General features: G+C 33.9%; 1 protein-coding gene across 1 annotated transcript; it reads left to right on the plus strand.

Moving 5' to 3' along the window:
* On the plus strand, positions 8,694-10,901 carry LOC104742519 (methylthioribose kinase). Its single transcript, XM_010463532.2, has 6 exons — positions 8,694-9,013; positions 9,304-9,613; positions 9,708-9,882; positions 9,968-10,169; positions 10,275-10,489; positions 10,577-10,901. Exons 1-6 carry the CDS (start codon positions 8,825-8,827, stop codon positions 10,743-10,745), a joined length of 1,260 nt encoding a protein of 419 aa, XP_010461834.1. The 5' UTR covers positions 8,694-8,824; the 3' UTR covers positions 10,746-10,901.

Genomic DNA, 11,254 nt, shown 5'->3' on the forward strand with positions numbered 1-11,254 from the left:
AGAAACTTTGTACCCCGAGCACCACCTCATCTTGTTACTTAGTCGCACAACCAACCACCCCAAGCGACCAAGTAAACAAGAGAGATGGGCTGGAATACTCCATTCCCGCTCCAGCCACGTATTACAGATGGGACCAGGCTAGACAAGCTCAAGTCGCGGCTTGCTTCTCATACCACTTCTTAAACCTTGCCTTCATCCTTGCCTCAGGATCCCAAGTCTGCTCCTCAACACCATCACAGTCCCAAAAGACTCTCATCAAAGGAATCTTCTTCTTCTGAAGTTCCTTAATCCTCCTCTCGAGAACCCTCACTGGTCTCGCCTCCAGAGTCATGTTAGGCTGAAGATCCTCGGGAATCTTAGCTAACAACTGATCATCCTCACAGGGACACTTCCTCAACATAGAAACATGGAAAACCTTATGGAATGCACGCATAACCTCAGGTAACTCCAGTCTATAAGCCACTGGTCCAACACGTTCAATCACTCTGAACGGACCCATATACCTCAGACTCAACTTAGTCTCAGTCAATGACCTGTTCGGACCCCGCAACATGGCCATCTTGAGGTACAATCTGTCTCCTATCTGAAACTCAAGATCTCTCCTCCTCCTATCGGCATAACTCCTCTGTCGATCCTAAGCCTCCTTCATGTTCAGCTTGAGAACCTGAATCTTCTCTGAGGTCTCCTGAACAAAATTTGCCCCGTAAATGCTCTCCCCCACCTGAGTCCAGCATAACGGTGTACGACACGACCTCCCATACAAAGCCTCATAGGGAGCCATCTTAATACTTGCCTGATAACTGTTGTTGTAAGCAAACTCTACCAAGCTCAAGTGATCCTCAGCAATCCAATACCCCACAGTGTCGATCGATGCCCAATTTGCTGGTGTCGACCGACACCAAGTGGTGTCGATCGACACTCCCTCTGCAATCGCGGTCCGCTCGAAGCCGAGAGTCGAATCTCGCTTCCAACCTCCTCCAAATCGCCCAATACTCAAAACCCAAGCCAAATACGTCCACAAGAACCTGAAGCAACCAATCCCAGCAAGAAAAACACACAAAACAACAACAAACAAGCAAGAACAAGGAAATCAAAGGCTTAGATTAGCCATGGTCATGCACTCACCTCTTTGCAGGAAGATTTGGACCAACAGCAACGAATCCTACACTCCCAACAACCTTCTAACACGTTCCAGGCCCTGGATCTTCACTCCCACAACAAGATCTCACCAAAAACACCTTGAAATCCCACAAACTCTCTCAAGAACCTTTAGGAACTGTTTTCTCCTCTTTCTCTCACTCTCAAACGGCGAGACAAACACAAAAACACGACCCTAGGTCGTTTTCTTCCTTTAATATCTCGGTTCAATGGTTTTCCCTAAATCAAACCGGTCTAAATCGATAATTAAATCAAACTGGTTGAACCAGAGAATATTGGTGTCGATCGACACCCATCCCAAAAAACTAATAATTGGTTCGCGGATGTTACAGTTTCTTAGAGTTCTTCTTGCTAGAGTTTTAAAGTTCTGAATCCTGATCATATTAATATTACAATTCTTCGTTTAATATGTCAACTTTGCACTATTTATGTGAATGTGAATCATGAACTTGTGAGAAACAGAGGAGTACAAGGTGTATATTTTCCAACAAATTTTAAAATCATTGTGAGAGGTAAGTTGCTCAGCTGTTACCATTCTGGAATCTTCATGGTTGAATTCAATTCATATCATGCTTAATTAAAGTATAGTTCAAATCTATCACAAAAACAAATTCATCCACAACGACATCGTAAAATACGAAGTCAGAACCAAAATTAAAACTAGACGACCTAACTAGGCACAACAATGCGTTCTTATGACCAACGTTATTTTTTTTTTTTAAAGAATTAAATAAACAAAAAGTCCAAAGAGAGGAAAGCACCTCTTCACAAACAACCATTCCCACAGGAACATAGTTTAAAGTTCTAAAATACTCAACTCAAATTTTCAATCGTTAGGCGCAATCTTACAAAGAAAGAAAAGCTAATAGCGATCTTAGGAGAAACAAACTACATCAACATTTTATAAATTTACTCACGCATCTTAATTGTTGTTTGTGGTGTGCAGGATTGTGACGTGGAATCATGGCAACAAGGAGGAGGATGATCTATGATCTTGGTTATTGTGTTATGGTTGTGTTTATATATTGCTGGAACCTTGTATATAAGTATGCTAGGTTATTAGATAAAATGGTTAGGAATAGTATCATGTTGGTGTTTATTGGAGTTGGTCATCAGTTATGTTATGTTTCCGCTGTAGATGTTGATTTGTTAATTATTAATTTATTATTTTGGTTATAATTAAAAATTAATGAGATATTTAATTATATTATTATTATTAAAATAAATGGATCGTGTTATTTCACAAATAACCAAAAGTGATCCTGAAGAAAGTAACGACCAAGCATTCTGATTCTGAGTCCATTGAACTGCACCCCAGAGGTAAGGTTTCGTAGCATTAAGTTGTTCTGAGAATCTTTGGCAGCAAAAATAGTTTGATTATCCCTATGGGATCAGGGGAGAATCTTACACAGACAGTGGAAGAGCAGGAGGAACAACTGACATATTTTATAATTATTAGCCAATTTTATAATTTTTCTCTCATTTAAAATTAGTTTATATAATAAGATTTTTGTTATTTCTCTCACAACCACTACCTCTAATAGCTATAAATTCCACATTTAACCATATATTTTAGATTTTTTCTTACCCTCTCTGGTCTAACCACGACGATAATTTTTTTAGTTTTTTTTTTATTTTTTCCAACTGTTATCTCAAAGTGCTAAATTTTTTTTTTCTTTTAATTTCTTCTTTTATAACGTAGTCAGATTTTGCTTTATAGAAAATTTGTACTAGCTTTTTTTTATTGTGTACTTAAATTGAACTATTTGCCATGGTAATTTTCAAATTCAAAGATTTGAACTAGTATCAATCAATCTTTTTTTTCTTTTTTTGAATGAATATAAAATTTTATTCACCAAAAAAACCATTTCTTACAACATGGTTATAAGTTTAATGAACAAAGAAGTTTTTGAGTTTCGAACAACCAGTTCTAAGTTCTACTGGAGAACCACAACACAAGGATGTCGGCATATTTCCTGTTTCCGGAGCGGAGGAGTAGCAGAAGTCTGTTTCTAATGGTTTTGTCGATTAACCGGTGAAGGCGAAGGGCAGAGATTGGGTCTTCACCGTGTCTACGGTTATTACGCTCTCTCCATATTGAGTGAATGGTTGTCTGAAAAGAGTATCTTAGAAAAAGCAGAGAGTGGCTGGCAAGCGAGGATCCTGAGATGAGTAGTTGAAGTTGATCCCAAACAGAAGTGGACTTTATATTTAGAAACTTTCAACAAATATTATTTGTCACACCAAATTTTCACTACAATGTTTAGAAATAAGCTGCCATACTTTAATACCTAGTCTTTATAAAATTTTAAATATTTAAAATACATATATTATATTTGTTTGTTATTTTGCTGTTGTTTTATTAAATTTTAAATTATATACCTATAACTATTTATTGAATTTACAGGACAATTTTAATGTTTATATATGATTTTAGATAAAATGATTAAGTTTTTTTTTGTTTTTTAATATAAATTTTACTATGTTATCTAAGTTTTGACCCGGAGTACACCGCTTGATTGTATTTTTATTTTTAATTTATCAATTACTCGTTTTATTGTTAGCATTTACTCGTTCTCTTTGTTATCCTTGTTTAGGAAATTGGAGATATTGTTTGTTTCGATTCTTGATTTTAAGCTAATATTATGTATATTTCTTCCATAAATGTAGAAAATATTAAATAGAAACTATTAATTAAGCCGAGATAATTTAGGAAAACTAACAGATTTTTTCTCTAAAGATCTATTAAAATAGGTTTGAAGATTTTTATGGGATTAAAAATTTAATGTGCAGAGTTGTTTGTGGAAAAATCGAAATGTATAAATGTTGTCCAGCTATTTATAGCAATAAACGTATCAAATTAGGTAGATTTAAATAGTTCCATTAATTGAGTTTCTACGAAATGTTATTTCAGAAAAATTGTTAGGAGTTAATATTGTAAATAAAACATATTAAATAAGCAAAACTTGAAAGGCATAAACCAAAATGTACTTCAAAAATAATAATATAGATTAACATAGTTTAATTTAGTAAAAGAATTTAGTAATTAGTTTTAACTAATTATATATCTGGTAAGAAATTGATATGAAATTTTGAACTCTAAGCCAACAATTTAACTATATATTCAAATATAATAACCAACACTTCAAAAAATCAACATTTACAAAATCTTCAATAAACCTTTTAAATCTAACCATATGTAAATCTAATATCACTAACCTTATTTTATAGAGGGGTGAATAAAGAGGTAGGGTTAACGAAGAGGTAGGGTGAATGAAGAACCAAGTATTGTCCACCCTCAAAACATTATTTGTATAATGTAAACATTATTTGTATAATGTGCCAATAAAAATTAGGGCCAAGCCAATGTGTCTCTCGAGTGTATCTCGAATGTATCTTGAGTGTAACTAATGAAGATAGGTTTCCTATATATGATTGACTCTCGATAAGGAATCTCACCTAAAAAAAGTGGGGAAATGCTCAAGGCCACTTAACCATGAACCATTTTTTAAGGCCAATTTCAAATATAATTTGATGGTTAAGGACCTTAAGGTTGTTTAATATGTCTCAAATATGTCTTATGCATGCTTTAAATCGATCCATTTCAATAACATTTCTCCCTCTTATATATTATTTAAATATCTGGCTTTGTATTGTTTTCTATATTTTTTTATAAGTTTTAAACTTTTGTTTGGTCTAAAATTTTAACTCTTCACCAACCGCTTTTGTTCAGTGTAAATTTAATTGGGATAATTGCATTTTTTACCTTTATTTGCATTTGAATGAAATCGTAGACCCTATATTCGATTTTCGAGAAACATAACCACTAAGGGTGCTGAAATTACAGTTGACTCTCTTACAACCAAACAAAAAACAGAAGCCGAAATGACAGATGTAACCTGAGGAAGTCTGCAATAGATTTCTTTATGGTGGATTTCAAATTGATGTCGAATGGAAGACATAAAAATATGTCTACGCCTTAATTATAGTTTAAATTTTATATTTTAAAATTATAAAAAATAATTTGGTAAACCTATTGACCAAATAATAACCACATAGACTTCCTGCATTGAAATAAAATAAATTTACATATAAACTAGTCAAATTAAGGGAGGAAATGCTGATTAGGTTAAAATTATTTGATTTAGGGTTTGCTTAAGTAGACTTCTCTGCAGACTATTGGTGGTTGACTTTGTAATGTCATCAACTATTAATATTCTATTATTTTAATTTCACCGACAATTTAACCAAACCGATAGCTGAACCTAACTGAATGCGTACCGATTCTTTGATTTTAACCTAACCGGATAATTTAATTTAACCATATATATACTTCTCTCTCTAAGTCAACCCTAATTTTTTATGTGATCTCTCTCTCAAAAATTTCTCTCTCAAAAATTCCAATATTGTTGCTCTAAAAAATTCAGCTACATATACCCACAAAATATTTCGTGGTTACAAAGATAAATATGAAAACCCTAGATTCTCTTTTATTTTACTTGCCTCTCTCTCAAATATATCTTGGCTCTCCACAAAAAAAAAAAAAAAGATCTAAAACTCCAATCTATCCTCTTTTTCTCTCTTGTTTTTTGTTGAAGAAGTTCTGCAAATGTGACTCTACGAATCTCCCTCCAGATCTGACCTTCATTCATATTCAAATCTAATCCCAAAGGTTTTGTTTTCATATCTACCTACCAAATCTAGGTTTTTAGTTTTATGTTGGTTGAATTTGGGTTCTACATGGGTTTTCTTATTTGGATATGAGAATTGTTATTGGGTAATCTGTTGGAAAAAGTTTAGTTCTTTCTTTTTCGAATTTGATCTCAACTTTTATTTGGATTTTTATGATTTAATTGCTTGAAGTCAGATTTTTTACCAAAGCTTGTTCTTGTCTTTAATTTTACAGGCAGAGGAGAAGATTAAACAGGAGATGGTGGAGGCCAAGAATTTTACAGCCGGAGGAGAAGATTAAACAGAAGATGGGACGGTGGAGCAGTGAAGGTGGAACAGAATTACCCAGAATATGTTTGTAAATAATTGAGATTTTGATTTTTTTATTTTATTATTAATTTAATTATTATAATAAATTATTTTTGTATTTTTTAAATAAAAAAATTGAGATTTGTAGTTTAAAGTACGATTTAGTTTTCCAGGAAGAAGTCTTCCAGATAAGTCTTCAGCATAATCATTACAAATATTAAATTGATTTGATTGATTTCCAGACGGTTCAGTTTCCCGTGCAGAAGTCTACCAGAGAAGTCGTCGACGTAATAAAAAATAAAATTTTTATAAAAATATGGCAGGTTTCTCTTCTAATTTGTCAAATTATCCAAAAACTGAAAAAAAAATCCTAGAAATTTGTAATTTCAATAAGATTTAGTGTAACAACTAATAGCTAAGAATACCCTTAATTGTAGTGTTAGAGACTGAAATCATTCACAGTTGGGTAATTCTTAAAAAGTTTATATATCACTTCATTTCATACTTATAATTGTAGAATTCTATATTCTTAGAAGAAGTCTTTCGGATAAGTCTTCAGCATAATCATTACAAATATTAAATTGATTTGATTGATTTGCAGACGGTTCAGTTTCCCGTGCAGAAGTCTGCCAGAGAAGTCGTCGACATAATCATTACAAATAAACCGGAATTGGTTTTCTAAAACCAGGATTATTATAATTATTATAATTTGTACCATATCTCGTTGAACTCTGTATTCTTCAACCCCGCCGCTTCATCTTCGCCGCCGTTTCATTTTCGAACTAAAAAATCAAAAAAATTCTTTTTATATTTTTAATTAAAGACTTTTTCAATTATACAGACTTCACACAGAACTCCCACACGTTGACTTCCAAAATAAGTCTAAGTTAATGACCTAACTGCCTAAGAAAACCAAAAACTTGATTTTTCTATATGTATAATATATAATCATTTCAAAAACATACAGAGGCAAGTACATATCATATATCAAAAAATACAACAAGAAAATCTTTAAAATTATTCACCCATTTGCAATAAATTGGTTTTCAAATTATGTAGACTTCATGTTGATGTCAACCTTGTAGACATAAATTGGCCTCTATGAAGATACTTTCCTTGAAATCTATTTTGTATGGTCTATTTTTGCAATTACAATTTAATAAAGCAGACATCGGATGAAGTCTACTAGGATAGTTGACTTCTTTTGTTGTCTTCCTTTGTTAATTTTTTGGTCAGTTTGCAATTAAAAACATAGTATAGAGTAGACTTCTTAGAAAGTTTCAACAAGTTAACTTCAATTACAGTCTACTCTGGTTATTTTTGCAATTGACCAAACCATTGACTTTGTAGTAGACTTCTAGCTAACAAGTAGACTTCATCTATCCGTTAACTAGAAAAGGTAAACTTCGTTGTCGTTAGTTTTGCAATTGACCAAGTATGTCTTTCGCCAAGTAGACTACATACGAAGTCTCCAGGAATGTTGACTTCGTTTGCAGTCTGTTGTGGTCATTTTTGGTGTTGACCAACATTTTAATTTTTTAATTAGTAGACTTCTTTTGCAGTCAACTAATTAATTTTATATCAATAATATTACGGTCAATGCTTAAATATTTTGGTCAATCCCAAAAATAATCACTATAGAAGTCTACTCTTTTATTATCATAAGAAGACTTAGTCCGGCAGTCATCACTAAAAAGTCAAGAATTTGGTCAATTGCAAAAATACACCTTAGTAGACTGCAAACGAAGTATCTGACGGAAAGATTATAATGCAGTCTGAATCATATTTTTTTGTTTTCAAATGAAATTAAGGAGACTGAAATAGGCTCGAAACTCGATAAATTTTTAATTGCAAAACTAACCACATAGTAGACTTTACATGATATTTTGACTGTTAGACTAACAAATGAAGTCTAATTTCACAAAAAAATCAAGAAAAATCACGAAATCTACCGGAAAATAACCTTATGGGTGGTTGTTTCGCAATATCAAGCAGCCAAGGACATCTTCTTTAGTCACCAAGGAAGAAACCCAACACCAATTTAATCACTATCCAAGAATCATGACATATAACAAGATGAACACACTTTCAAATTTTCTTGGATTAAAATAGAGAGGAGATGAAAGAAAATGAAGTTCTCATAGCATTAGATGTTATTTAAGCTCACAAATTCAGGTTGTTGAAGCATTAAGAGCTTCAAATTTGGTTGTTCATGGTTGTTGGAAAATTGATGGTGGTGGCACAACCGTAAATAAAAGAAAAAGATGAGGATATGGATGTAATAAACATTTTCGCAAGAAATTCAAATAAATTAGAAATAATGGTATTTTTGTGAATACAATAAACACATAAAGATTTAATTGGGAAAAAGTGGCAAATATTGGAGAGAAAAAAAAGTAGTCAGTTTTGCAATTGACTTAAATTAGGGGTCTAGTTTTGCAATCAGCCTAATTTTATTTTTCCTTGTTTGAGCAGTAAATTTCACCCCCAACTTTAAAACATACAAAGCGTGAGTATTGCCGTTTCAATTATTGGTCACTTTCAGAAAAATCAAAGATGTGAAACAAAAACCAAATTGAGAATCTTTTGCAAAAAATCGAACCTTTAAAACGTGATTTCATCCCTCTTCATCTCTGTCTCTCTCTCTCTCTCTCTCTCTCTCTCACTGAAGCAGAGAAGCGCAAAGATGTCTTTTGGAGAGTTTGCGCCATTGAACGAGAAGTCTCTCGTAGAGTACATAAAAGCAACTCCTGCTCTCTCCTCCAAGATTGGTGGAGCTGCCGATGATGATTTGGTTATCAAAGAAGTTGGAGATGGCAATCTCAATTTCGTTTTCATCGTTGTCGGATCCTCTGGCTCTCTTGTCATCAAACAGGTTTTGTTTTGCTTCTTCTTATTTCATCAATCTAACCATTAATTATAGATTCGTATCTCTTTGCTTCACCCCAAACAAACCCTGGAAAAATATCTATGGATTAGGAATTTAGGGTTTATCTCTGTTGTCTGCAAATGCCTATCTTTGACCTAATTGTGATGAGATTGTCATTCAATTTGTCTCCCATATTTTAAGGGTTTTGCTTTACTTTCATCTAGAGGCTAAAATGAACAAGCTTTGACTTCCGAGTTTTGATTTTTCAACAAGTCCTATTTATATATATGTGACAGGCACTTCCATATATTCGCTGTATCGGTGAGTCTTGGCCAATGACGAAAGAAAGAGCTTATTTTGAAGCAACAACTTTGAGAAAGCATGGATCTTTATCACCAGATCATGTTCCTGAAGTCTACCATTTTGACAGAACAATGGCTTTGATCGGAATGAGATACCTCGAGCCTCCTCATATCATTCTCCGCAAAGGACTCATTGCTGGAATTGAGTATCCGTTCCTTGCTGACCACATGTCTGATTACATGGCCAAAACTCTCTTCTTCACTTCGCTCCTCTTTCACGATACCACAGAGCACCGAAGAGCAGGTTCTTAACTCTTTACATGTTTTGATGTGGAATTATTACTATTCAACGTTTCTGTTGTTGCCTGAAAATGAGTGTATCTTTTGTGTTTGTGTAGTCACTGAATTTTGTGGTAATGTGGAGTTATGCCGATTAACGGAACAAGTTGTGTTTTCGGACCCATATAGAGTTTCCACTTTTAATCGTTGGACTTCACCTTATCTCGATGATGATGCCAAGGCTGTGCGTGAAGACAGTGCCCTGAAGCTCGAAGTTGCAGAGCTAAAATCCATGTATGTTTTTTGCCCATTTCCCCGGGATTTTTTCATTACAACTTGCTGTTATCTCTAAACCACCCCTTGTGTATTCTGTTGTTAGGTTCTGTGAAAGAGCTCAAGCTTTAATACATGGTGATCTTCACACTGGTTCTGTCATGGTTACTCAAGATTCGACACAAGTTATAGATCCAGAGTTTTCGTTTTATGGACCGATGGGTTTCGACATTGGAGCTTATCTTGGTAACTTGATACTAGCTTTCTTTGCACAAGATGGACATGCCGCTCAAGGAAATGATCGAAAAGTAAGCATTATATTCAGAATTCTGATTTCCAGTTTTTTTCTATCTTCTCATTGTCTACATGGTTGCAAGCACCTCGGTTTAAACCAAGCTAACTCTACAATACAGGAATACAAGAATTGGATCCTGAGAACCATTGAGCAAACTTGGGATCTGTTTCACAAAAGGTTTATTGCGCTATGGGATCAAAACAAAGATGGACCTGGTGAAGCATACCTTGCAGATATCTATAACGATGCCGAGGTTTTGCAGCTTGTTCAAGAAAACTACATGAAGAATTTGTTGCATGACTCACTCGGATTCGGCGCTGCAAAGATGATTAGGTGAGAGAATCTTACACCACGAGATTTCATTGTCGATCATATAAACTCGAAAATGTTGTTGACAGTGTTGTCTTGATATGTTGACAGGAGAATCGTGGGTGTGGCACATGTTGAGGACTTTGAATCGATTGAAGAAGATAAGGCAAGAGCGGTTTGCGAGAGAAGTGCACTCGAGTTTGGGAAGATGCTTCTCAAGGAAAGGAGAAAGTTTAAGTGTATCGGTGAAGTTGTTTCAGCAATTCAACAACAAATCTAAAAAGTCTTTTTATTTTGTTCTTCTTCTCAAGTACTTGAAAGCCTTGTTTTGATCTTGGTGGAGTTAATTGCCAAGAAAATTATCAAAATGCAATAATAAAATGGAGATTTTGAAAAGTAAAATGTAACACAAATTTTTAAATCCTTTGTGCCCCTATACTAAATACTGAATTTCTTGACTTTGAACGTTTAATTTAGTGGGTTTGTTTATGATGATGAAGATACCAAATAATGCATTTTGGTAAAATATATAAACAATGAAACTTTAAAGGTTATCTTACTTATCTTTATATAATTTGGCTTCTACAGTCTACTGGTTTACTGTTTGTGACCACTAATCAGCACCAATACCACGTGCACGGTCCAAGCTAGTGGCACAAGACATAAACCATTGCTTTAAAGCCAAACCTTAGCACAAGACATAAACCATTTCGATTCTTCTATAGTTGGAGACAAACATGAAATAAAAGAACAGTAGTTATAAATCATAATAAGGATCTTGTACCGTTG

This window comes from Camelina sativa, chromosome 14 (genome assembly GCF_000633955.1).
Source record: "Camelina sativa cultivar DH55 chromosome 14, Cs, whole genome shotgun sequence".
Lineage (NCBI taxonomy): Eukaryota > Viridiplantae > Streptophyta > Magnoliopsida > Brassicales > Brassicaceae > Camelina > Camelina sativa.